We start from the raw sequence: 25,209 nt of genomic DNA on the forward strand, positions 1-25,209 counted from the left end.
CTTAAAGTTGCTGGAGTTGACCCATAAGGTGGCGATGCCGTCCACCATCTTGTCCAACGCCGTCTGGTCCTGCTCCAGATCGTGGGATTTCTCCTTATCCAAAACGTAATCGATGATCTCCTGACCGACCTGCAGCCGTCTGCCCACGTCCTTCTGCAGGACCTGGGCCAGGTACTTCTCCATACTGGGCTCCATCATCCTGACCTATGATGCAATGTGCAAAAGCAGGCAGGCGATCTGGCGGAGAGCAACACACCTGTGTCTCAGGTGACAGCGAGGATGCAGAGAAGGTTGACACGTCCACACCAAAATGATAAAATGTGGATTCTTGATCATCACACGGGGCCATTTACATGAATATGTGATTCGATTGTGACATCATGTCAAAGGAGGTTCCCGTTGGTCCAGGCCATTGTCATCCCTCCAGGTCTAGCGGAGTCAGCTGGACTGATTAAGAGAACTGGGAGACGGCTCGTTTGGCCTCTTTATTTCTGCCCGGCTTGCTGAGACTAAAGTCCAACTGGCCCTGGATCAACCTGGATCCTTTCGACATGGTTCACCGAGCCAACCAAGAGTTGGAGCATCACCACTGCTAGTAACGTCCGAATTAAGAAGAGCCTTGACAGCTTCTCGCAATGTTAAAGTAAAGCCAACGAAAGCAATTGTACCTGCAACATTTTCCCAGGTGATCACAAAAGACATTTTTCTCTCTTTTCCCCCCCAAAATGGTCGCTAAGCGGCCCCCAGAGCAGCTGACAGAGCAGGGGTGTAGAGAATGAAGCTAACGCTAGCCCCTAGCGCAGCCTTCAATGAGCCTCAGTTATCAACAGCAAAACCGGGACAGGGAGGCGAGGAGCACCTTCATCCTGCGCCTTTCCACTCACCATATCCCGAAGGCAAACCGCGCCGGCCCCGGACGAACAGTGCGTAGATGCTGGCTGTAAATATCCAATGTCGGGCTGCAAAATCACTTCTTTCTCTTTCTCTCACTCTCTCCACCCGGAATTCGAACCGCAGGACGAGAATGGGATCGTCGTACGCATGCGCAGTCGGTGCGGGGATGATGTTGGCAGTAGGAAAACTGTCGCATGGCAATGGAAATAAGGCGGAAGTAAATAAAGGGGTGTGTGGCGACACCTGCTGGCCGCTCCTGGGACCTGTCCAGCGGTGGGATTTTAGTCACTTGGAATTGGTCTGTTTAAGGATAAAATAAATGTTCTTAAAGTGGAAATCGAGCTTAATTTAAAAAAAAAAAACACAAAGCCAAATAAATCTTGAATATAAAAAAAAAATTCAAATTTTGAGGGAGCACATTAGAGATAAACTACCAAGTGGTTAATTGTCAGTGATGTCACCGGTTGTTCAAGTCATATTACTTTTCATCCATCATCACTGCCACATTTTTATTTTGCCCATAGATGCAGCATGCTTGAACGTAAAAAGCAAAACTTGTTACATTTTCTTAGATCACTGTACATGATTAAAATTCAAACATTAATAAAAACAAAGCAAATTTTGTTTTCCATCAGGGTGAGTCTTTATGCTCCAAAAACAGTAAATAGGTAGATATTTATTCTATTTAATTAACGCCACAAATGCGCCTCATTAATCAGTAGTTCCAAACTACTCTCAGACATCGGGTTATTCCAATGGTTCAGTCTTTTCTCTGAAGTTTAGTCCACAGAGTGAAGAACCTCACTCCACCCCTTCCTCCTCATCATCATCATCATCCTCCTCATCCTCCTCCTCCTCCTCCGACATCTCCACAGAGTCCTCTTCCTCCTCACTATCTTCTTCGTCCGACTCCTCTTCATTGTTCTTTCCTGCTGGCATCTTAACGACGACCTCGTCATCTGCATTGTCATCAACGACCATGGACTTTCTCTTCTCCAGGACTGAGGGGGTGCAGACGGGCGTGGCATCCTAAAGAGGAAGATTTGATCATTTTCTCCCATCTTTCCCCCCGACATCACTTCATTTTAAAAACATTTTTCTCCAGCCCTGACCCACCCTATAACGTTTGTGTGTGGCTGTGGGTACATGGGTTTTATTGCGCAGACACAGAAGCACTCGCAATAAGCTAAACGTACCACATTACTGTGGGCACAGTTGTCTGATCCCAAATCACTGAGAAACCAGGGATCATTTTCAGTCTGTGCCTGAACAAAATTCAACAACACTTACTTCACTACATGAAGACTCATTCATAGCCCCTGAAGACTTTTTCTTCTGAGGCAGCTGTGCAGCCTGGAGGAACACACAGCACACAGCTATTTACCACCAGCGTGTGCTGAACAATGTGGATCTTAGACAAGGTCAAGAAAACGTACAAATCCTGGGAAGTCGTACTCGATGCCATGTGCTGCCAGTCTCTTGCGGAGCTTCCCCTCCTTTCTTAGAAGCCTTTCCTTCATCTTGTCTATTTGGGCTTGTGTACGATTTCGGTTGTAGCGCGCTGTGGCTGGATGCCTGGGCTTTCTGAATTTCTCCTGGGAGCCAACAAACAGCTCTGCATGCACCTTTTCTTCTGGGACCACATGACCTGGTGAAAACAGTTCCCCTCATCTTTAGTGGACTTGTACCCTCTACTGCCCCCTGCTGTTTGTCACGTGTTATTACACGATAAATCAATACGGCTACATTACTTGCAATTAGTTTAAGAAACAATTCTTGAAAATACATTTATTTGACGGACAAAATCAAATTGTAGATTTATTATGTATTGCTGTGTGTGTGTGCATCATAACAATTAGAATTTTATTTTTAGTCAAATTATATCTTCAAAAGAAAAAACGAGCTAACCGCCAAAACAATAGGAACAATTTTAGAGAAATCAGTCTCAATCAGATTTATATAAAAAAACTTCTTACATTTAATGAGTCTCTCTCCCATCAGGTAGTTGTTCATCGTCTCTGCAACAATTTTGGCAACGTCATCGCAATCAAACTCAATGAACGCGTATCCCTTGCTTTTTCCAGTCTGCAGGCAGAAAGTTACATCCCAAAATGATCCATTTCATACTTTTGTTATTCAAAAAAATGAATCAACACCACAACATTTTCTTTCTTTGATGGAGAAGTCTCAGATCATTGACCAGGAGGCGTTAATAATAACTCCAAATGATTCCTTTTAGCTTTCCTCCAGATTTTGTAGGAACATGGGTTTTATCATGCTGTCACAGGTGGGCAGGTGATAAGCTAAATGCACCAACATACTGTAGGCTCAGTTATCTGACCTCAGACCAGGGTGACATCTGAGCTCACTTTCAGTCTGAGCCGAGCAAATCTCAAGTACAGTTCTGAGTTTTACCTTTTTACTCCGGGACAGTCGGAGTCTCAGGACTTTGCCGAACTGTTCAAAATAAGCTTTGAGCTGAGGTTCAAACAGACCTCGTGGCAGATGCCCCACATATATCACTCCAGGGGATAAATGGGTTCCCTATAAATAGAAAAGAGAAGAAAACGAGAAATACACAGAGCAGATGATGGAAGCATCTATTTAACAAGTGTTCTGATGTGCAGACTGCATGTTTCCCCGAGTCCGCTATAAAACCTGCTTCCTCACCTCTTCGATGAAAGTTTAATACAAAAATTCACAAGTTGTTTGTTTACACGTGTTAGGCGAACGGTATATTTTTACGATCACGTATAGCCTTATATTTGTTACGATGTTAAAAACAGAGGCTACATATATGTTAGCTAAAGAGCGTTAATAGGACGACAACATCGTGGAGCTAATGTCGTTTGAGGGAAATATCAAATGAAAACTCGTCGTTTGCTAGTTCGTCTTTTTACCCACCTTCTTGGATTTGTTCTTCTTCACTTCCTGGACCTTTTTCCTGAACTCTGACTCTTGAGTGGGGTTAAGGGCCAGCAGCTCTTTAGCTGTTTCTGGCGCCGTTTCTCCTTTAATCTCCGTCATTTCTATTTAAGAGACATAAATGGAAGAAGATGAAGATTTGCAAGGCGACCCGTAGCTATACCCAAACCACGATGGACGCTTCTTCCGCCCCACGTGGTCCAAAAGCGAAGAGACGGAAATAGGCAGTGCCCCCTACAGGCCAGGATGGCGCATGACACCGTAGCTCTTTTTAATACTAACCCTCAAAACAGCGTTGCAAATAAATAAATACATTCATAAATGCATATGATGGTATGATGGAATTTGAAAGCGTTGGAGAACCACTGCTCTTTCTACGAAGTAAATCTTTAACTTATGAGGTAAAATATGCATTTTTTTTTAAGATTGAGGGGATGGCTGTCATGACTCTAAAATGTAGATCCTACATCTTATGATTGACCACAGGAATTAACAGGGCACATTTGTTTTATACACATGGAAAATCGTCTACATTGCAATTTGATATGAAACTACAGAAACACATAAATATCTTCTTTTTTTTTTACAATGGTCCTGCTTGAAAATGATTACCGGCACTGTTATTACCTGCTATGATTTATTCACCGAAGATGAAAACAATGCTCACTCACTTCTGAATTATAAAAATACATTTTTCTATTTGTTATTCTGTTAGAAACTGAAAACAATTGTAGAAATGTGAGCAAATATAAAAATCTTTTTGGTTTTTGTGGACTGCATAAAAGGAGGAGCAGAGAAGAAGGTGGGAGAGTGGAAAAAGGGGGTGGAGTGTTTATCAAAGAAATAATGAGCTGAGACCTGCACCAGAGGTACACACAGCAACATGAGCAGAATTCATGACATGGCAACAAAAACCATCTACTTCACTGTGAACGGGAGACCAGAGCAGGCTGAATTCCCGGTGGACTGTCCTTCACTGGATGTCAAAGGTAAGGACTGACCATCGGCTTCATAACTGTGTTCTGATTTCACACATAAACCCAGATAAGATGATTCTCGGCAGAAGATCATTAGGGTGTGATTGTGAATTGTTCCAACAGAAGCAAAAGTCATCGTTATTTTATTGTGGAGGCAGAAGCACAGCTCAGGCAGTGATGCAGCTGCTGCTGACAGCCTGTCACGTCGCACCTCATGTGGTCTCAGGCTGGTTTTTAAGAAGATCTTTCAAGCCTTTTTTTGTATTTTATTGAACAAATAATTCAGATCAGATCTACAGATTTGGAGTCAGAATTATGTGAACTTGTCTCTGATGTCAGGTTTGCCAAGTTTGTGATAAAGTATAAAAGTCTGCTCAGTTCTCCAGCCCTCGGCTGACCGGCAGCCCTTTACACCCCAGAGAGAACTTTAAAGTCCAGAAGCTCATTTACAAAAATAACAATAATGACATTGATAACAACAACAATAATGATAATATTCTGGCCACCCATCCAGAGCTGTTCCGCTCTGCGGCTGAGGCGGGACCCAATGACATCCTGAAGCTCTACAACCCCAGAGGCAGCATCATCAACATCTCCCCGGCTCTGGAGCCCAACAGTCCACACTCCTGCTACAAGCTGGAAGTGGTGGCCGCTGACTGCAATAGTGAGCCTTTAGGTATCTCCAGCCTGGCAGGTGATGTAGGATCACATGTGGTTCTGGGACAAACTGTCTTTTTTGTTGTTCTCTTAGGTGTAGAGCTCGCTGGCGCTCTGGGGTTTGACCTGTCGGCCATGGAGAAAAGGTAGGAAATGAGTAAAGATACAACAACAGGAACTTCTGTTTAAATGAACACAAACTTTATGTTTGGATTGTGGTGTTGATACATCACCCGACTAATGTGATCCCAGGCTACGGGGTTTGGAGAAGAAAATCTTCTTTGAGGCCAGTGAGGCACCTGCGGTTGTGTTTGAGATGAAGAAACAGGTAGATTTGTTCCGGGAGAAGCTGGAGGTATGGAAAAAGAAAACTTCCTTGTCTTCACAGCTTCCTTTTTAGAGAAAATGAGATTTCGGTTCTAGAAAACATGTTGGTAGGACAAGAAATCAAGGAGGAAACAGGAAGGTGTAAACTAATAACTTAAAATATCCACCGTAGTGGAACACTCAGGTAAAAACCTTAGTTTCTTTTATCAATGCTGATGTCACACCGAAAGATAAAATCCAACCAGATGTGCAAATTTACAAATTCCTCCTGAAAGGGGAACATATCTTTGTTTCTTGACTCACATGCTTTGTTGGAGGAGAAAAACCTCTAATCCAGAACCAGCCTGTCAGAGTATCAGTGTATTTAATACTGCAGCATTACTATAGCAGTGCACACAGACGCACGTCAACAAAGAAACGGTCCTGAAAGAACATCTCAGCGATTCCTTTTACCAGCAGAGTCCACAGATGCTTTTAATACATCCCATTGCTCATTTACTGCCTGTACCTATGAAACAGGAAGGTTGCCAGAACTTTATCTTGGCCACTATGATCAGGGTTTGGTTTTAACCTTCATCCTGACTGGGAGGAATTTATCCTCAATCTTTTACAGAGTGTGGAACATCTGAGCTGGCTGGGGTTGTTCAAAGACCTGTCAGAGGGAACACCTAAACCTTCCCCCTTCTACCACAAGAGAACCCTGCACAAAACCAGGAAGGAGTGCGAGCACGTCCGAGAGAAGTTTCTTCAAATGAGGCACGTCACATCAACACGCTTCTTCTTCTTCTCCAGGGTTGTGGATGAAAAAATCAGCCGAATAACTGATGCTTGAACTGTGACCTTTGCAGCTCCTTGGAGATATCAGAGGAGGTGAGACAGTACCTGAAGACTCCAACCTTTGACAACTGGTATGACTTTAAAAAGGATCAAAAGACCCATTACTGGTGGAATTTGGAATTGTTAAAAACGTAATGATTAAAAAATGTCTGTACTGCCAAGAGCCACATCTGACCAAGACCTAAAAAGCTACATTTCTACTGAAAAGTATTGTTTAGATCAGTGTGCAGAAGAAATTCTGGTAAATTCTAGTAGTACACAGACCTGCAACAATCTGCACGACACCGTGAAAACGCTGCGTAAAGCTTGACACCAGCTCCAAACTCGTCAATTAAGAACTCATCAACAATCCCATGTTTAAAATTGAACATGGTCATGCTGATGATGCAGGAAGGATGACGTTACTCCAAAAACATGTAAAAACCTTCGCTGGATGAAATGTGACATCGGGTAACGTACGATAATTCGGTTCTGAGGATGATGCGGGAAGGTTGGGGTGGGCGGCCGGGGGAGGGGGTGTCACACCTGTTTCCTGTGAGACAGAAACACGATAATTGTAGTTGTTCCCTGCAGGGTCCTCTGAAGAAGAGGAGCTTGTTTCTCCTGTTAGACACTCATTTCAATATAAATAGGCCTGCAGAGGCCTCTCAAATCAAAAGACCTCTTTCATAAAAGGCTTAATCAACATGCTGTGTTTGAAGGGGGCTTCATGGTCCAACGCATATGTAATGATGCTTTCAGCATGGCTCTGCTGCCATTTTATTTGCTCCGACAACTTTAAAGCAAACATAATGTGGGTAGTTTGGTTAATGCGCAGTTCGGCATGAGCTCTATGGTTTGCTTCATACAAATGTTGCCATCATTAACAAATCCAGTAAAACGTACTTTAAAATGAATCCTGAAATTCGATCAATCACAATCACACCCGGTTACTGTCACTTCCTGTCTGGAGTCTGTCCTGAACAACACACCAATCCAAGAAGAAGACGAACCACGAAAGAATGAAAGAAATGGGAGATGATTTCTGCATAAACTTTGGAAACACAGTTATGGCACAAATAACTGTGTGTGTGTGTGTGTGTGTGTGTGTGTGTGTGTGTGTGTGTGTGTGTGTGTGTGCAGGCAGTGGGAGGATGCAGAGATCATGGTGCTCCTGCAGTTCATGTACACAGACTTGGATTTCATATCGACCTTCAACATTGAGCCTGAAGTTCTGCAACAGTTCCTGTTTGAAGTCTACCGACGATACAACAACATCCCGTTTCACAACTTCAAACACTGCTTCTGCGTTACCCAGATGGTGTGTGTGTGTGTGTGTGTCAGGGTGAAAAGCATGAAGGGTCCACTTGTAGTTGTAATCACAAGCTCCTGTGATTGTCAGACCGTTCGACCCGGCTGGTGAAGGACCTTCACAGCAGCACCAGAAAAGTGCTGCTGCTAAACCCCGAACCTGTGTGTCTGCGCAGATGTACGGTTTGATCTGGTTGACTGACCTGAGGACTAAGATGGACACCATCGACCTGCTCATCATGTTGACCTCTGCGGTCTGTCATGACCTTGATCACAAGGGATACAACAACGCCTATCAGGTGAAAATGTAAAATGCTTAAATGTTACCTTTTTTCATAACCCAGGTACGTACAGGGCGGCTGAGGCCTGTTTCACCCTTTCACCTCATCACCTTGGTATTAGAAAGGCACCTTTTTTTCCTTGATGGCTTTAAAAGGTGAAAACAGTACATTTTATTTCCCACAATAATTCCATAGAACCTTTTATCTTGGCTCATGCACCGGCCAGTTCAGCGCAGAAAGATAAATACATTTGACATAAAAATGAAGCTAACAGGAAACGTGACATAAAAAGTGCTTTGCAGGGGGACAGAGAAGGGGAGAGGGAAGATACAGTCAGGTGTGCACAGCTGTCACAGCTCCTGAAACTACGTAAAAGCTGCTTTAATGTAAAGTTGGATGTAGGTGAGTGTTTTGATAGGGAACGTGCCTTAAAAGATTAAACATTTTCTAATATAATGGGCCTCATTCACCTTCCTGTTTAAGGAGTTTAACCACAAATCAAACAAATAGGACTTTATCTATCACAGAATGGATTATAACATGAACATTAACGGGAGACTGATGCTCATCTGTGCAGATCAACGCTCGGACTGAACTCGCGCTCCGATACAATGACATCTCCCCGCTGGAGAACCACCACTGTGCTGTGGCCTTTGAGATACTAGAGAAGGTGAAGCAGGGTGAAAATGGCAAATCATATAAACAACGCAAAGATATTGAAACATTTATTGGTGCTACACTGTCGTTCTTTGGAGGTTCCAGGGTCATAACCTGGAGGCCCTGGAGTTGTAAAGTAGCAATAAATGTCTCTTTGTTTTGCAGCCACAAAACAACATCTTCAGAAATCTGCCTGCAGATCAGTACAAACGCATCAGGGAAGGAATCATCAAGTGAGACCGTCCTCCTGAACTTCTTGGCGTGCACAGCATGATGGCGCCGTGGCTCAGGCTCACGTTATAACCTGCCTTCCTTTCCACCTCTGTTACCTGCAGATGTATCCTGGCCACTGACATGACCAAGCACAATGAGATTCTCAACAAGTTCAAGTCCATCCTGCCAGCCTTTGACTTCACCAACAAGGACCACAAGGACGTGGTGAAAATGCAAAATCCATCAGTTTCATGCACAGAAGAGGGAAAATCAATGTGGGGTTGGGGTTGGGGGTTAGAATCCTGTAGTTTCATCTTGTAGGCACAACACAAACATGACAACATGGCATGAATCTCCAAAACTGCATCTACTCATGAATAAAGGGCTCCAGCTGAGGTCCCAGCTCAGAGGATGTGTTTGACATGCAGCATTAATGGATGAATGGATGAATGGATGGGAGGATTTGGTTTGATGGCATTGTGGTTCCTAAAATCAGAATCAGGGTACTTTATTGATCCCTTTAGGGGGTGTCCATTAGGGAAATTAGCAAATAGCAAATAGCATCAATATGTCCTCTTTGATGTTGTGTGTGCAGCTGATGATGATTCTGATCAAAGTGAGTGACATTTCCAACGAGGCCCGGCCCATGGAGGTGGCCGAGCCCTGGCTGGACTGTCTTCTGCAGGAGTTTTACAACCAGGTAATTATACAGAATACAGAGAGAATTAAAAACCTGAACTCATGAATAATTTCTCCTTTTCCGTCCTCAGAGTGATGTGGAGAAGCTGGAGGGTCTCCCCGTCACCCCCTTCATGGACCGGGATAAAGTGACCAAACCTTCATCTCAAACAGGCTTCATCAGGTTCGTCCTGCTGCCTCTCTTCATCGAGCTGGCTAATCTCTTCCCCTGCTTGGAGGTAAAATATGTACACACCCGCCAGATTTTCAGTGAATGGACCACGCAGGGACACGTCAATGACAGTTTTTAAAATTGGATCTGCAGCAGCACATTATCGACCCAGTGAGAAAGGCTTTGGATTACTACACGGAGATGGAGAAAGCCCTGGAAAGAGAGAAACAGAACCGGGCTCAGAGCGAGAGCGTGTCCAAAAGTAAAGAGACAGCTGTGAGTGCACAGAGCACATCGGATGTCCACACGGACGCTGGAGGTCGAGCCTCCAAACAGGACGCACAGTGAACTTTGGGAGATGTCAGTAAAATCCACCTTTGCACTGATGAAGAACATCCTGCCGCACAGTCAAAGTGAAAGCAAGTGGAGGGAGAGAATTATATTGGAATAAAAGTTGCAATTTCAATTTTGTTTTTGTATTGTCAGTGATTTGTGCTTTCTAAATTAATATTTTGAAATCTAAAGGGGAAAAAGCAAAACTAACTTATGTTTATATGCTCACACAGTTCACCATTGTCATTTAATTATTTAATGCATATATCACAAAGGGACACAGATTTAGAAGCTCATACATTTTTAGCAACATGAATAACTAAACTTACTGTCATCCATAAACGCTGTATTATAAAAGCAGCTCTCCTGAACAATCATGATACTCTTTCCAAGAGCTGAATAATCATAACTAATTAATAACATTATTGTGAGTGGAGAGCTGGACTGTAGATGTCGCTGTCGGTATATTTGTCAGTGCTTCTCACCATAAAGGCTTGAGTTCATACCTGAGAAAACCAGTCATCATGGACACGTTTGTGAAATCACCACACCCGAAAACCCGAATTAAAGGCTAAACTAAAGTAAAATGGCTGTGATAGAACATTAAACGTATATGTATCTATCTTTACGTATTATATGCAAAACAGCAACATATGTAAAAAGGTAACAGTATGTTATGGCTATAGCACGTTACTGCACATGTCATGTTGCAAGATTGAGTTACGTTTCATAACTCAATTCGTTCAACAAAAGTACGAGGTTACATAAGAAATGTTGTCAAAGATGTCCCTGTTCTGACCCCGCTCGTTATTGTCTCTCCAGACGCTCGTTTCACCGATTATTCCGCCAGCAAATGAACGCATCCTCCGACAGGTTCGTTACATTTTGTACGCTTATTTTGTGTTGAAAGCTTTTTTCTTTTTAATTTACGTACATTTACGTATAAGTAAACCAACGCGGTGGAACAGTTTATTCAGGTCTTTATTTAATCGAATCTCAAACGATCGATTGTTAATTTAAAGGTTTTCTCATTATTTTTGTTCCCCCCGCGCGGCGTCAGCGTCGGAGGGTTTGTCTCCTCCCACAATCTGATTGGCTATCGCCGAGCCTCACCTTCTGGCTGCTGACCAATCACTGCCCAGATACAGTCACTCGTTTCCGGGTCTGGGTAGCGCCGAGCCCGAGAGTTTTTCCACTTGCCCTTGCCCTCCTGCTCGTGCAACAAGAAGGCGGAATTAAAGACAGAAAACACTTCTGGTGATCGAGCAAAGAGATCATTTTATTAATTAATTAATTATTCGTGGAGCGGCTGAACCAACTCAGTTTAATTTCACCAAAGAAAACTTTTGTTGAAAGTTTAAGAATGGATCCACTTGTTGCTGCGATTGACCAGGGCACGAGCTCGACCAGATTTTTGGTGAGTGATGATGATGAGGATGATGATGATGATGATGATGATGAGGTGGAGGAGGATGGTTAATAATGGTAAATAGTGTTAGAGGTGATTTTGTGTTGTTCATAATTTGGTGTGAACTTTCTGGGTTTCTGCTGTTTTTGTCAAAACTGAACCAAATCCAAACTCTTCTGTCTTGTCTGTAACTTGTGGTCAAATAATCAATGAAAAGATAGTTGAGCGAACAAAGAACACCTAAGTTGTGGCTTAAACAGTATAACACATTTGGTGTCTTTTTACTGTCGATGTGTCGTAACACATTCATTACTTGGACATTTCATGGGCCACAGCTAGAAGAGAGCTTGAATCATTCCGAAATAAGCCAAGTCAAGTCATTAACAAACCTACAAAACTAGTCCACTTACCCTCTGGAGTCTGTGGTTCTCGTCAGCTGCTGCTTTTTCAGCCAGAAGTTACGAAACAGCTGCTGTTGCTTAGAATTTTGGGAAAATGTCGACTATATTTGGCATTAGCCAAACTGAAATTTCCATCTGTTTCGGATTAGTTCTTCTTACTTCTGCTTTGTACTGCTCTTCTCCCACTTACGTCATTTTAGATTTTTCTTTTCGTTGCTCATTTTTCTCCTGCAGATTTACAGTTCAAACTATATTTGCATGTATCTGTTTACCTTTTAAATAAAATAAATGTTTCACTCTTGGCCTCATTCCTCATATAAAAGGCTTTTTTTGTATCCTTTGTTTTAGCATCGTTGTGGTTTAAACATGACAATTTTACAGGTTTTCAATACAAAAACAACAGAATTAGTGTGTCAGCACCAAGTGGAGATCAACCAGAGTTTTCCCAAGGAGGGGTGAGTTCTGGCTTAACTAAAAACTCTCTTTTAAAAGAGTTATTGAAAAAAAATCACGAATGTCATAGTCTCAGACAGGCCGATCTGGTTTTCTATAAATGAGCCAAAGACAGTTTATTTAAAATATGTAGCAAGAGCGACATGTAATGTGCTTGTTCACATCTTTACCTGCTTTTAAACCAGGTGGGTGGAGGAGGACCCCCAGGAGATCATCCAGTCTGTCTACGAGTGTATCGAGAGGACCTGTGAGAAGCTCGCCCAGCTCAATGTCGACGTCTCCAGCATTAAAGGTGTGTCACCACACATCAACCATGTGTGAATCAGACGCTCCCCGCTGACCGTGGTGTCCTTAAAGGTGGAGTTTTATCGATATTAAGGATGTTGCTTTTCCTTCAGCGGTGGGCGTAACCAATCAGAGAGAGACCACTGTGGTGTGGGACAAAGAGACCGGCGTGCCGCTGTACAGGGCCATTGGTGAGTGTGGTACACGTTAGAGAGCAACAGCGTTTCACGTGCTTAATGTGAGAGTAATTATTAAGGTCTTTTCATGTGAGTGCAGCAGGCCAGCTTCACTCTTTAGCTGTGATATATTTTCTTGAGGCTTTTATTAGCAACATGTTTTATGAATATTATTGCGTCATCCTGGTGGTGTCATGTGACTCGTCTGTGCGGCTCCCTCCCAGCCCAGCTGCTCCATGTGCCGTCGCCTGCTGAGTGATTTAAAAGCTGGGGACATGCCCCTTTGGAGCTTTACACTACACTAGAGTCTGATATTTACATGTGCTAGTTACTATTGCTGCCTCACAGAAACACTTTTAGAGGTAATGTATTAGTTTAGGGCAGTTACCAAAGTGCCAAACTTAATCTAAACCATCAAATTAAAACTCCAGTCTGGCTGAATTTCTTGCTGCTCCTTCAGAAGTGACAGCAGGAAGGTTTTCTGGAGATTGGAGCATCAAAAATAACTAAGTCACCATCTATTATATTAGAGATGGACAAGTTCAGTTAAAAGGACTTGTCGGTTGTTCTGCTGACTTAAATCACCAAAGCTCAGTCTGTGAGCGATCCGAGGACAGATGTTGACGTATTAACTCGTGATGCTCGTAGGAGCTGTTGCATTGTTGCACCCAGCAGAGGCTGTGCTGACATTCTGTGCACCGAAGACACACAAAACTGACAGATTTGATGCGTTTCTTCATCTTCCTGATGTTTGAATCTGTTTGAACCTCAATTCTGTAGTTTGGTTGGACCTGCGCACACAGTCCACAGTGGAGAACCTCATCAACAAAGCTCCAGGAAAGGACAAGAACCACCTGAAGGTCTGGAGAAAGAAGAAGAAGAAAAGCCACGTGTGTGTTTTATATTGAGACTTCCAGTTTATGGATTGCCCTCGTCTTTCTCTGCAGCACAAGACAGGCCTTCCCATCAGCACTTACTTCAGTGCAGTGAAGCTCCGCTGGCTGCTGGACAACGTGGACGAGGTACGTCAGGCGGTGCTGAGCGGGCGCGCCATGTTTGGCACGGTGGACTCCTGGATCATCTGGGTAAGTGTTGCACACGTGTGGACGGTCATTCAGGACCTGGGGAGGCTTTTTGCTGTCGTGTCTCTGGAGAAAGTCTGATTTTTATTCCCCCAGTGCCTGACGGGGGGCAGCAGCGGAGGGGTCCACTGTACTGACGTGACCAACGCCAGTCGCACCATGCTCTTCAACATTCACACCATGGACTGGGACTCTGAACTCTGCAGGTCAGCAACACTCAGATAACAGTTAAAACTCTCTCTGCACTTCCACCGAACCAGGTTCTGCCTGACCAACATGGTGGCCGCTGCTTAGAGTCCTTCCTTCTGTGGGTCTGTGTCAGGGTCATTCTCAGCGTCAGCGTTGGGGTTCCTCCCCTCCTCCTGTGATGGAGACGTTGCTGTGGTCGTCTCTTGGTAGTTCTGTGCATCTTTCTGCGATTAAAAGCTGCTGTTTTGCTCCTCGTTATTTTCCCCACGCGTTAGTGAGACTGAACATGTTTGAGCAGATCTTCATTGCGACTCTTCTGTTGTGCTTTTGTTGTCTTCAGTTACTTTGACGTCCCGATGGAAATCCTTCCAACAATCCGAAGCTCCTCTGAAATCTATGGTTACTTGGTGAGTTCAGTGCAGCCCCCCCATCATGAAACACTCAGAACTTTGCTGTAAGATCACACTCATTTAAAGCATAAAGGATTGTTCTAAATTGTCTCATAATATCTGCGATAATCACATGATTGAGATCTTAATCAGTCGACGTGATAATGTGCTGGTCGGTCAAAGATTGTCATCCTTTCAGGTTTGTGAGGAGCAGAATCAGCTGATAAGGCCGAGATAGGTGAACTGTTATCATTTTGAGCATCTGCAGAACCCTTTAAAATCCAAAAAGTTCTGAAAATAGCCAATTAAGAGCTGGTACTCCACCACCTGAACTGTATGTAGTAAAGGAAAAGTACTGGAAACTGCCACATGGGACAAAACCAGCCATTTCTATCTGTACTACAGTGTTTCCATATCTTATTTTTGTCTTCAGTCTCTTCAATAGTGTAGAAAAGAGTTTTTTGTGAGCGCTGATAACGTAAGGATAAGATCAGGATGGTGTTTATGATGCAGCACAGACAGATTAGTGTCACATGACTGCTTGGTAAAACGTAATCTGTTATACGACTGTGTCATCGAGGTAGCTTACACATTAAACCCATTTTATGCAACACACACTTTGCCCCGTCTCTGTTGGGTGGCCAGGGTGGGGGGCAGGACCAGGACCAGAGGCATTGAGGCTACTGGTTGTCCCTGAGTCCCATCTGAATGCTGTTTGTAAAGATCCTGTATCGCCTGAGTCCGCTCTTACTCAAATGTAAACTTGCTCGAGTTTTTGAGGTCACAGGTCAGATCTGCTGAATTGCCTTTAGATTATCTCTGTTGGGAAGACTCCGCCCACTTCCTCCAAAAGCAGCATCTTAAATGGCAGCTGGACCATTTCTCACAAACCGCAACGACTTCACCAGAAAAGGGAGATAAACAAATATTCCATTAGGTTCCGAGTGTTTTTCGCCCAAAATTCCCACGCCGAGGTTCCGGAGAGGCGGGAGCACCCAGGGATGGACATACACAAATAATGACATTTCTGGTGCCATTAAAGATTTACACCTTTATTTCTGTCCTCTCACCAGAAATCCAGCTCCATGGCAGGAGTTCCCATCTCTGGGGTAGGTCTGGACCCTCCCGTCTGTCCTGTCCTGTTCACTCAGTCCTTATTATCGGTCTCGGCCCCTGTTCTTTAATATCTGATCAAACATATCTGACATTTCTGATCCAATACTCTCCCCTCATCAGTGTCTCGGCGACCAGTCCGCTGCTCTGGTTGGTCAGATGTGCTTCGAAGAGGGTCAAGCCAAGAACACGTAAGTGCTTTTTCATACATAAACATCCTGTTTTATTTCATTTGTGTCATATCCTTGGTCAAATTAAGGCCTCCCTCCCTTACAAACGTAGGATAAACAGATTTCACCGACATCATTTGCAATGAGAATGATGACTAAAGAACAGTGACCAAAATAAACGAGTGGGAGTGCTGCTGCCTCATCCAGGAAATCAGTCATGAGATGCTTCACTGATGCAGAAATAGATTTCCGGACAGTTAAATCCTTAAAAGCAGAACTGCAAAGCCTCTGTTTGGCAGCTGTAACCTGTAACCTCCATTTGTAACCTTGTAATCAACACAGATTACTGATGGTTATTCCATCCTTTGTTGTGGGTGTTAAAGGTACGGAACCGGTTGCTTCATGCTCAAGAACACGGGCACCACGGTGAGAAGGGAGACCGATCCTGAACTACAGTCTCACTGTTTGTCCTGTCGATCGTTTGCACTCACTCCTGCTCTCACCCCAGCCGGTGATCTCCGACCACGGCCTGCTGACCACCGTTGCCTACAAACTGGGGAGAGACGTGCCGGCATGTTACGCGCTCGAGGTCTGTGAGTCGTTCATGAACAGACCTGCCGAAATGCTGAAAACCCCTCCCAGTTTGCACTGGTTGGTGGTACCAATGGAGAGATCTCACCCACCGTTCCAGGATGGTTTCTTGTCTGACTGATTGCACATGCAACAGCGTGTGGCTCTGACCTGCACGGTGCTTCTTCTTCTCGTCCTCTCAGGGTTCAGTGGCCATTGCTGGGGCTGTGGTACGATGGCTGCGGGACAACTTGGGCATCATTAAATCCTCAGCAGAGATAGGTAGTTTGTTAATCATGTTTGGTTTGTTAATCACTCTCTTATTATACAAACATCGTTAACATCTGTCCCCGCTGTCTAATCGCAGAGACGCTGGCGGCAACAGCTGGAACGTCCTATGGTTGTTACTTTGTTCCGGCTTTCTCTGGGCTCTACGCCCCCTACTGGGAGCCAAGTGCAAGAGGGTGAGACAGCTGTTAAAATGTTTTACACGCTCTGCTCCGGCCTTGACGATGGACTCGAGACCAGCTCTGGAGCAGACTATAAGTGATGAAAATGAACTCTGTTCCAGGATCATCTGTGGGCTCACCCAGTTCACCAACAAGAGCCACTTGGCCTTTGCTGCCCTGGAGGCCGTCTGCTTCCAGACCAGAGAGGTGAGGGCCATCTCGACTCCACCCAGGCATTTTGGGTACTAATGTGTGCAGATGATATAGCATGACATTTCAGAGTAAGAGTAAGTCATCTAATGATCAGTGGTTTTGCATCCGTCACTCAGATTCTGGACGCGATGAACCAGGACAGCCGGGTTCCTCTGGCTCAGCTGCAGGTGGACGGAGGGATGACGTCCAACAGGTTACTGATGCAGCTGCAAGCGGACATCCTCGGCGTGACTGTGGGTGAGAACATGGCCGTAGGTGCTTTCATTCCTGACTGTGCCGAGCTGAACCAAACCAAACCAGTTCACCTTTTTAGGAGAACAGTTTCCTGGGAATTTGAAAGTCACAGCGTCAAATCATAAAGTAGCAAACGGTGATGAGGAATCATTTCAGTCTAAAGCCAGGAGGGGGGTTCTGTCTCACTGGACCAGGACGTTACCCTAGAAGAACACAGTACATATTTTCTCATTAAGCTGCTCTAAAATCCGACTCGACCACAGAAGAGTAAATCAAACGGAGCTCTTCCTCTAAACTAGAGCAAAGGTCAACAAAGCTGTTCAACCAGGACAGGAGTGACTGACACCTCGTCACTTTGTGTCGTCTTTGGCTGATATCTATTTCCTGGTTTTGTTGTAAATCCCTCACAACGTCCTTCTCTTCCAAATCAAACAACTTATGTGGTTTTTTTATAGAGCAACGTTGTTCTTGTGTGACATAAACTGAAGCTACAAAACAAGATGTCACTCCTGAACAAACAGCTTCATTTATCTAACAGCAAACTTGTGTTTGGTCAATAACTGGTGACACTGGACTTTTGATTCTAGTAGGCCATCTGACTTTTGACCCATTTCCACGCACACATGCACTTACACACACTTGAACCTTGACTTAGTTTTGCTGCAGTAAATGTAACTCTGCTGTCATAATATCTCACCGTTTCATTTCACAATGATTGCTTCTTCTCTCACCTCCTAAATACTTGGTGTATTGCTGGAGGTTAACTTCTCTGCTCTTGTCCCACGTCGGTCCAGTACGACCCACCATGTCCGAGACCACGGCTCTGGGGGCAGCCATGGCAGCAGGGGCAGCAGAGGGGGTGAACGTGTGGAACCTGAGGTCCAGTCACCTCCCGAAGGTCACGTGTGAGATGTATGAGCCTCAGATCAACACTGACGGTGAGGAACTGAAGCTGAAGCCTGCCTGATCTTGAATGCATCACTTCTGACCTGCGCCGTGTTCCTGTCAGAGAGCGAGTTCCGCTTCGCTCGATGGAAGAAAGCTGTGCAGAGATCCATGAAGTGGGAGACCACAGAGGCTCACTGCTGCACCAACGGTACACGTTTGACCTTAAATCTGACGCGTTTTGACCTATTTTTCAGTTAAATTTAAGCCTTTGAGCTGCTCCATGACACCAACTTCTAAACAGAAAACCCTTCAACCTAATTGGCAGCTAAAAAGTCATATAGGAATAAAGGATTTGACTTATTTTGACATATTAAACAGACCACTTGGTTCTTGTTGCAGGTTCTTTCATAAATGTCTGAAATGAAGGGTTAATGAAGGGTTTCTGGGATGAGAATGAGGGAGCAGATGTTTGCATAACTACGACCTCACTGTCATCCGCAGGAAGTCAGCTGTGATCGGGGCCTCTTTGCGGAGATACGGAGGCCTGCTGTGGACAAAACTCCAACTCTATCCTGTATTCAAAGCCAGTGCGGACTTTTGAAATGTTCTTAAAGCAACGGGCTTTTTATTTTAACCTTCCTGTAGATTCTCATTTCTCTGTTTCATGTAATTTAATCAGTTTAACACAGCCCTTCTCAAATAGTGGGGTGCGCCCCCCTGGGGGGGGTGCGCTGCGATGCGATGCGCGTGTGACCCCGGAGAACATGTTTTTTTGCCGTACTAGAATAAAGTGTAATTGCACATCCCGCGCACACACACCACAGAGCAAGAGATAGAAAGTGCAGTGAACAAACCATCAAGAGACAGCATGAAAAAATACTTAACAGTGATGAAAAGAAAGGCGGAGAGAGACGGAGATAATGAGACAAACGAAAGCTAAGACGAGGAAATATGACGAAGCATATATAGCGCTTGGCTTCACTGCGACTACGGTGGGAGACGAGGAAAGACCGGTGTGTTTACTGTGTCTAAAAATGTTGGCAGGACAGCATGAAGCCAAATAAATGAAGGCGTCACTTAAAGACATTACACCCCAGTCACGCTGATCAGCCGCTTGAGTTTTTGCAGCGAAAACGTGCCGAATATTGGCAACAATCATCCCGCTTTGGTCTATATTTCTTTCTTTTTTTGTTTTCTTTAATGTTAATAAGGATACAATGTTATGCAGAGGTGTACTTATAACAATTTCATAGACAAATGATACTAATTCTAGTCACGGCGGGGGGGGGGACGCAAAATGTTTTCTTCTTCCTAGGGGGGGCGTAACAGAAAATAATTGAGAAGCACTGGTTTAACAGGAGGGTTTGTTTACAGCAGGGATGTAAATGGGTTCCCACTGGGGGTCAGGAACCCCGGTTGGATCAAGGCTTTTTAACACTACAGGGACGGGACTGAGCGTCGAGAGTACCCCCCCCCCGACCCCAAGTCTGACATTTGTGTCAGCACACCAAAAACAAATATATTCATAAATTGAAATGCATTTTTCCATCTGCAAACCCTTTTTTCCATGAGCTCATGGAGGAAAATAATTTATGGGAGATGGAATTTTTCTGACTTTTCTTCAGTGAGAATATTGTCTTTTTTAATTTTGTCAATGGTAACGGTTCTATTGTACTGGGAACTGAAATACTGAATAAATCAGTAAAATTAAATACAAAAAACTGACTCGTGTGACTAAAACTGCAGTTGTCAAGTTTACAGAACACAAAACAAATATATCCCAATAGATTTAATAACGCAGTCGAAGTAAAAGATGAGAGAATAACTGGAACAGGTTTCATGTTTACATGGAAAAAGAAGAATTGAATTACTCGGAGTAAAAAGCTGGTCAAATGATGCCAAGTCGGGGTGATAAAGCGGTTCTTTAGGAAGGAAAGGTCAGCGGGAGAACTGCCTGCTGTCGCTCCTCCGCTTGTTGACGTGCTTGAAGATTTTGGATTTGTGAGTGTTTTTGGATTTCTGGTATCCAAAGCCGCCTCCACCACCTCGCTTCTGCAGCTTCGCACCTTTACTGCTGTGGACATCTGAAGAGGAGCTGAGTCAAGGTCAACAGCTGATCCAAAGTTCTGATGGATACAGTCTATCAAATCATATTGAGACAGGACACTTTTAAACTCTGGAGCCTTTCATGTCAAAATGATGTGTGCTAACTATGCTACAGTCCTGCTGGGAATGACCATAAGGACGCCATGGTAACTGAACTGACTGCCACAAGCTCTCTAAACAGGTGATGATGTCATAGATGTAAACACCAAAAACGTTTTTGGTAAATTTCCTTTCATTTTTCCAACAGTCAAGCGCTTGTAAAGGATACTCAGATCAACGTATGGAGGCACTTTGAAGCCAAAGGACAGCGCCACCATGAGGAGGTTGAGTGTATTTACGTTGTAGATCTGTTTGAGTGAATGGGAGTCGTACGCCCTCACATACGACTTGTAGGCTTCCTGTGCCGACTTATGGAGATAGTAGTTCTTCTCTATCAGCTTCTCCAACTGGGGGGGAAATAAATGCGATGAATAAAAGTCAACCTAAAGTTGATGAGATGCAGTGTAGAAACTGAAAGCTCACCTGAGACTGGATATCAGAGATTTTACTCCAAGAAAACTCAAACTCACTAAGTGGGACCTGAATGTGACATTAAAGGTGAAGAGCAGTGAATTTAAACGTGCATTAACATTAAAGCTGACGGCCAGACGAGCAGATGTGTGGATTCAGAGGTACCTTGGCCTGTTTGAGGTAGCGGAGGAAGCCGAGCTCCTCTGGACGCAGGATCAACAGAGCGTGACCTCTGCCCTCGATGCCTCTGGCAGTCCTGCCCACCCTGTGGATGTACTCCTGCAGACAATAAAGAAATACTTCCAACTCTCTACACCTTCTTTAGATGGATTTTAAGATAAGCTAAACCTTCATTGATCCCACGGTGGGCAGATTTGAAGTGGTTTACAGCAGAAAAAGATATATAAAATTCAGAAATCACAGCAAACAATGCAAAGTTGTAAATGAGTACTTTCTCCTTTAAGAGAAAAAGAATAATTAGCAGGACATTAGCTGAAACCATTGATTTAAAATCTATTTTTCAGAGTTTTTAATATACCTTAGGATCATCAGGTGGGTCATACTGGATGATCCAGTCCACCTCAGGGATATCTAGACCTCGAGCAGCGACGTCGGTGCACAACAGAATGCCCGAGTCAGCGTTGCAGAACTGGAAGAAGGTGGTGGTTCTTTTGGTCTGCTTTTGCTTTCCCTGAGATAAAAAAAAAGATTTACCGCAGCTGTTTCTGCAGATAAGAGCGTGAAAAGCGGAGGAACACTCACATGGATGGCCATGACAGGAAGGTCGATGTAGTTGAGCAGCTCATAGTGATATTTCACAGACATGCAGGAAGAGAAGAAGACCATCAGCTTCTTCTTGCGGTTCTTCTTAAGAAAGGTGAAGAGCAGGAGGAACCGCTTCTCTGATGGACACACCACATACCCCTGAAACCAACAAAGATCTGCTTGTATCAGCTGATACATAGCCCACCCTCATGCGTCTAAAATTTATTGAAACTTAACATTTAAAAAAGATAAACCAGGTCCAGATTACCTGCTCAAGGCCGTCCACGGTGGCTTTCTCTTTGTCATCATCAACACCAACATAGAGTGGCTCCTTTTTCAGGGAGATGCGGGCAAGATCCTCAACCCGTCTGGTCTGAGTTGCAGAGAACAGCATCGTCTGTCTCCGCTCTGCACACAGAAGATATTAATGAAGACCTAGTAGTGAGTCGTGCAACAGGTGTTTGTTTGAATCTGGCCGCAAGAGAATGAATGTTCAGTACACAACATTAACAAGACTTCCAGGATGCAACTTCCTCCTCAGATCTGAAAACATTCAGAGAACAACACAGTCGGAGAGTTGCAGTCCCTTCAAGTCAACGGCGCCCCCTGGTGGCCATGTGCCTTAAATAACATTGAGGGCAACCTTTATTTTAGACAGTTGCTCAAAGAAAATGTGGATGATGAGGTTCTGATTAAGAGTGAGCATCAACACCATCATCTAAATAGCATTTTTACAGAAAGATGAGAGGACACGTACTCGGCAGCAGCTTGATGATCTGCTTCAGTTCTTCCTCAAAGCCCACCTCCAAGATCCGGTCGGCCTCATCGATGATCAAACACTGCAGGTTCTTGAACATGAATCCAGGAGTATTCTGAAAGTAAATTTTAGGAGTTCAAGTCTTTCACTAATTTACCAGGGTGTTCAGCACAAATTAGACAACAACTGGACTTCCATTATTCCCAACCATTGGCATCTCCCCACCTGAAGGTGATCCAGCAGACGGCCAGGTGTGGCCACAAGGATGTTGACACCATTGGCTAGTCTTTGGGCCTCGGCTGAGCGATTGCTGCCCCCCATGATCAGACCGTAGGTGTGCACGTGGTGAGTCATCAGCTCCTTCAACACACCGTAGGTCTGCATTGCCAGCTCACGTGTGGGTGAAAGGATCACTACACCTGTACCTGGAAGGACAACAGGTAAAATCAGTGCTCTAAAAGCTGGATGCTTAAGCAAAGTTGCAATTTCAAGTCTGACGTTCCAAAACATTACAGAGAAAATGCAGCCTTACCATTCCTGGGCATGAACTTGAGTTTGTAGATGAGCTCTATACAAGGAATCAGGAAGGCTAAAGTTTTTCCACTTCCTGTCTTAGCAGCAGCCAAAACATCCCTGCACGGAAGCAAACCCGACATGATTGCACGTGAACGCCAATCTCTTCATCACGAGGTGGGATTAAAGAGCAGAAGCTCACCTGCCCTCCAATAGGGGGCGAATGGTTTTGTGCTGAATCTCAGTCATCTGTTCAAAGCCCAACTCCTTTACCCCCTTCAGTGTGCTCTCACTCACGAGTTCAGCAAGCGACGCGAATGAAGTGTCCTCAAATGCACCTGAAAGGCAGAAAGACGATGTGTAGTCTGAAAACTTTGAGCAGAATCTGTCCCTGCGGTCGCTGCTGTCTAGAGTCACCGACGAGTCTCCTGACAAAGACGACCACACGAGTCGCTGTCTGCCTCAGCTGACACCCGTTACAAGATGGAAAACCTCAACGGGCAACACTTGAAGGCAAAATAGCTGAATTACTTTCTGATCCGTCTTCTGAACAAATTAATTAGGAACATGTCTGTAAGGTTTAATCCATGACATATATGTTTAAAGGACTTTACAGGTTTTTGTCGTATAACGAATTACTTATTACAGCTGAAGGAGATATTATGGTCTTACCAGTTAAGCCAGAAGGAAGCTCGGGTTGATCATCTTCATCCTCCTTCTCTGAATGATCATCTTCACTCTGCTTTTCTGAATTTATCTCCTTATTTTCGTCTGCTACTGGTGCTTCATCTTCCTCCTCATCAACTTTTCTCGTTTTCTTCTCAGCTGTAATTAGAATGATGCATTGGTATGAAATGAAATAAATGGACTTTGATTACATTTGCATCTAGTATTACCAGGAGAATCGACTGTTTGGACGAGCTTCCTTTTTTTCTTCTTTTTCTTTGAAGGAATTTCTTCCGTTTTGGTCTCTAAGGGGTCCTTGGTCTGCTTTTTCGGCTTGGCCTCGTTGGCTGCTTTGCCAGCTGTTGACGTTTCCCCCGAACATTCATCTTCCAACCCGTTGGAGTTTAAGGTCAGTGTTGCTGAAAACAAGAGAATTCCAACACTTTAGTCAACACTTTTAGTCAGACATGTGAGACGAGCGAATGCGATTCTGTACTAGTTCAGCAAGTGACAATATTTTAGATCACCTTATCCATGACATTTGACACCATGTCGAGATCGCAATGCAATGTATTAACAATTAATAACATTAAGCAGCCGGTGTCGGCAAAATCCCATCTTTAACGTTGTGCCGTGAGGAGCTAACGAGGCTAACTTAATATTCCCAGTTCGAGACCTTTTTAGAACCTAGCTGAACGAACGACAGACGTTTAACATTTCTCAGCACGTACCCGCGTCGTCGTCGTCTTCTTGTTTACTGGGCAACTTGCGCTTTTTCTTATTTTCATTTCTTTTCTGAATTTTCTTCCGAAGAAGCTTCATCTGCAGGTCCGCCATGATTACACACGTGTGGAAGGCTCAGGACCCTTCCGGCTGCCCATCGGAAGTGCCTGACTGAAAATGTTGAGGACCCGTTCTCAATACTTTTCATCGAAGGATGAACACAAATGGCTTGATTTTGGATTCCCACAATAAAGTTTAGACTTCTAAATAAATCTTATATTCCTCGAAAAGCACATATTTGATGAGTAATGATTTTATTATAAATAACAAATGTGATACCGAACTATTACACACCAAGCAATTTTCTACACATATTTGATTTTTATTTTTAATGATTTACTTTTTAATTCTGTTCTCAATCGGTCTTTTACAACATGTGTTATCAACATAACCACTTTTAAGCGTACTTACATTTGTATTTCTTTTACTGGAAAGATAAAAAGATAAAAACAAACTTGTGTGCCCATTCATGCGCAGTGCAATTAACTTGGTTTCTGTACCTGCAGCCAACAGCAAATAAAAATTATCTACACATCACAGCACAAATGGTAGAAAACAATCTAAATTTATATCTAAAATATACGTTTTGTCATCGTTATATTGTTGATAATGTGCAATTGTGCAGTGCAGAAGAAAACAAACTCTTTTTCCAAACTGTAGCGAGTCAATGATGGTGGGAAGTGTTGATAAAGTCTTGATAAGGCTCTCAAAACATGTTATTACAATGATTCACATGAGACCTGTGCTATTATCAGTGTTGTTAACCACATATTACTCCCGAGAAAATATTTCAAAAAATACCATCATGGAAAACACATTAATAACATACCATCTGAAAGCATTTAGAA

The 25,209-nt window shown here is 43.9% G+C and overlaps 5 protein-coding genes, 1 long non-coding RNA gene and 2 other non-coding genes across 9 annotated transcripts in view; 3 read left to right on the plus strand and 5 right to left on the minus strand.

Moving 5' to 3' along the window:
• The window catches only part of clasp1a (cytoplasmic linker associated protein 1a), a 36,355-nt gene extending 35,331 nt beyond the window's left edge, over positions 1–1,024 (minus strand). Inside the window, exons 1-2 of the mRNA XM_057027058.1 lie at positions 885–1,024; positions 1–204 (exon numbers count right to left, since the gene is read on the minus strand). Of these exons, the coding sequence (XP_056883038.1) occupies positions 1–204; positions 885–887 (207 nt within the window). The 5' untranslated portion in view covers positions 888–1,024. The remainder of the gene's footprint in view (positions 205–884) is intronic.
• Positions 1,025–1,389: 365 nt separating this feature from the next.
• nifk (nucleolar protein interacting with the FHA domain of MKI67) lies at positions 1,390–4,031 on the minus strand. Its single transcript, XM_057027045.1, has 6 exons — positions 3,799–4,031; positions 3,310–3,438; positions 2,871–2,979; positions 2,331–2,542; positions 2,185–2,247; positions 1,390–1,923 (listed from the first exon to the last, which is right to left on the minus strand). The coding sequence occupies exons 1-6, from the start codon at positions 3,919–3,921 to the stop codon at positions 1,696–1,698; spliced, it is 864 nt and encodes a 287-aa protein (XP_056883025.1). The 5' UTR covers positions 3,922–4,031; the 3' UTR covers positions 1,390–1,695.
• Positions 2,029–2,157, minus strand: LOC130513236 (small nucleolar RNA ACA64). The gene has a single exon (XR_008946654.1). It is a non-coding gene; the product is annotated as a small nucleolar RNA ACA64 (small nucleolar RNA).
• On the minus strand, positions 3,146–3,274 carry LOC130513243 (small nucleolar RNA ACA64). Its single transcript, XR_008946655.1, has one exon. It is a non-coding gene; the product is annotated as a small nucleolar RNA ACA64 (small nucleolar RNA).
• Positions 4,032–4,651: 620 nt separating the features above from the next.
• Positions 4,652–10,374, plus strand: si:dkey-219c10.4 (high affinity cGMP-specific 3',5'-cyclic phosphodiesterase 9A). Of its 2 annotated transcripts, none has more exons than XM_057047904.1 (14): positions 4,652–4,808; positions 5,311–5,472; positions 5,548–5,599; positions 5,706–5,808; positions 6,394–6,536; positions 6,629–6,688; positions 7,740–7,917; positions 8,084–8,206; positions 8,766–8,858; positions 9,011–9,078; positions 9,181–9,283; positions 9,654–9,758; positions 9,829–9,975; positions 10,062–10,374. In XM_057047904.1, the coding sequence occupies exons 1-14, from the start codon at positions 4,703–4,705 to the stop codon at positions 10,254–10,256; spliced, it is 1,638 nt and encodes a 545-aa protein (XP_056903884.1). In that variant the 5' UTR covers positions 4,652–4,702; the 3' UTR covers positions 10,257–10,374. The 2 variants fall into 2 exon arrangements, with proteins under 2 accessions (XP_056903884.1, XP_056903893.1); XM_057047913.1 differs by having other exon boundaries at positions 5,706–5,781.
• A 1,010-nt stretch (positions 10,375–11,384) lies between these two features.
• LOC130514250 (glycerol kinase-like) lies at positions 11,385–19,986 on the plus strand. Its single transcript, XM_057013768.1, has 19 exons — positions 11,385–11,658; positions 12,432–12,505; positions 12,689–12,795; positions 12,902–12,979; positions 13,745–13,824; positions 13,912–14,049; positions 14,143–14,252; positions 14,576–14,642; positions 15,698–15,733; positions 15,861–15,928; positions 16,291–16,333; positions 16,416–16,496; positions 16,681–16,759; positions 16,845–16,941; positions 17,049–17,133; positions 17,256–17,376; positions 18,168–18,311; positions 18,383–18,469; positions 18,763–19,986. The coding sequence occupies exons 1-19, from the start codon at positions 11,605–11,607 to the stop codon at positions 18,774–18,776; spliced, it is 1,563 nt and encodes a 520-aa protein (XP_056869748.1). The 5' UTR covers positions 11,385–11,604; the 3' UTR covers positions 18,777–19,986.
• A 49-nt stretch (positions 19,987–20,035) lies between these two features.
• ddx18 (DEAD (Asp-Glu-Ala-Asp) box polypeptide 18) lies at positions 20,036–24,485 on the minus strand. Its single transcript, XM_057013659.1, has 14 exons — positions 24,310–24,485; positions 23,809–23,997; positions 23,585–23,737; positions 23,115–23,250; positions 22,932–23,032; positions 22,625–22,824; positions 22,400–22,514; positions 21,911–22,050; positions 21,640–21,801; positions 21,416–21,568; positions 21,043–21,156; positions 20,890–20,946; positions 20,636–20,813; positions 20,036–20,345 (listed from the first exon to the last, which is right to left on the minus strand). The coding sequence occupies exons 1-14, from the start codon at positions 24,413–24,415 to the stop codon at positions 20,200–20,202; spliced, it is 1,950 nt and encodes a 649-aa protein (XP_056869639.1). The 5' UTR covers positions 24,416–24,485; the 3' UTR covers positions 20,036–20,199.
• On the plus strand, positions 23,862–24,591 carry LOC130514450 (uncharacterized). The gene is made up of 2 exons (XR_008947001.1): positions 23,862–23,993; positions 24,303–24,591. It is a non-coding gene; the product is annotated as an uncharacterized LOC130514450 (long non-coding RNA).
• The last annotated feature ends 618 nt before the right edge of the window (positions 24,592–25,209 follow it).

Source organism: Takifugu flavidus, chromosome 1, assembly GCF_003711565.1.
Source record: "Takifugu flavidus isolate HTHZ2018 chromosome 1, ASM371156v2, whole genome shotgun sequence".
NCBI lineage: Eukaryota > Metazoa > Chordata > Actinopteri > Tetraodontiformes > Tetraodontidae > Takifugu > Takifugu flavidus.

Coding starts and splice junctions, on each gene's coding strand:
- nifk (XM_057027045.1), bottom strand. CDS start 3,921: ATGACGGAGATTAAAGGAGAAACGGCGCCAGAAACAGCTAAAGAGCTG. Junction 2,980..3,309: donor GACTGTCCCGGAGTAAAAAG/GTAAAACTCAGA, acceptor TTCTGCCTGCAG/ACTGGAAAAAGCAAGGGATA. Junction 1,924..2,184: donor ATGAGTCTTCATGTAGTGAA/GTAAGTGTTGTT, acceptor CTTCCTCTTTAG/GATGCCACGCCCGTCTGCAC.
- si:dkey-219c10.4 (XM_057047904.1), top strand. CDS start 4,703: ATGAGCAGAATTCATGACATGGCAACAAAAACCATCTACTTCACTGTG. Junction 9,079..9,180: donor ATCAGGGAAGGAATCATCAA/GTGAGACCGTCC, acceptor TGTTACCTGCAG/ATGTATCCTGGCCACTGACA. Junction 9,759..9,828: donor TGCAGGAGTTTTACAACCAG/GTAATTATACAG, acceptor TTCCGTCCTCAG/AGTGATGTGGAGAAGCTGGA.
- ddx18 (XM_057013659.1), bottom strand. CDS start 24,415: ATGGCGGACCTGCAGATGAAGCTTCTTCGGAAGAAAATTCAGAAAAGA. Junction 23,998..24,309: donor AGAAGACGACGACGACGCGG/GTACGTGCTGAG, acceptor TCTTGTTTTCAG/CAACACTGACCTTAAACTCC. Junction 22,515..22,624: donor GTCTGCTGGATCACCTTCAG/GTGGGGAGATGC, acceptor ATTTACTTTCAG/AATACTCCTGGATTCATGTT.
- LOC130514250 (XM_057013768.1), top strand. CDS start 11,605: ATGGATCCACTTGTTGCTGCGATTGACCAGGGCACGAGCTCGACCAGA. Junction 11,659..12,431: donor CGAGCTCGACCAGATTTTTG/GTGAGTGATGAT, acceptor ACAATTTTACAG/GTTTTCAATACAAAAACAAC. Junction 17,134..17,255: donor TCTGCTTCCAGACCAGAGAG/GTGAGGGCCATC, acceptor TCCGTCACTCAG/ATTCTGGACGCGATGAACCA.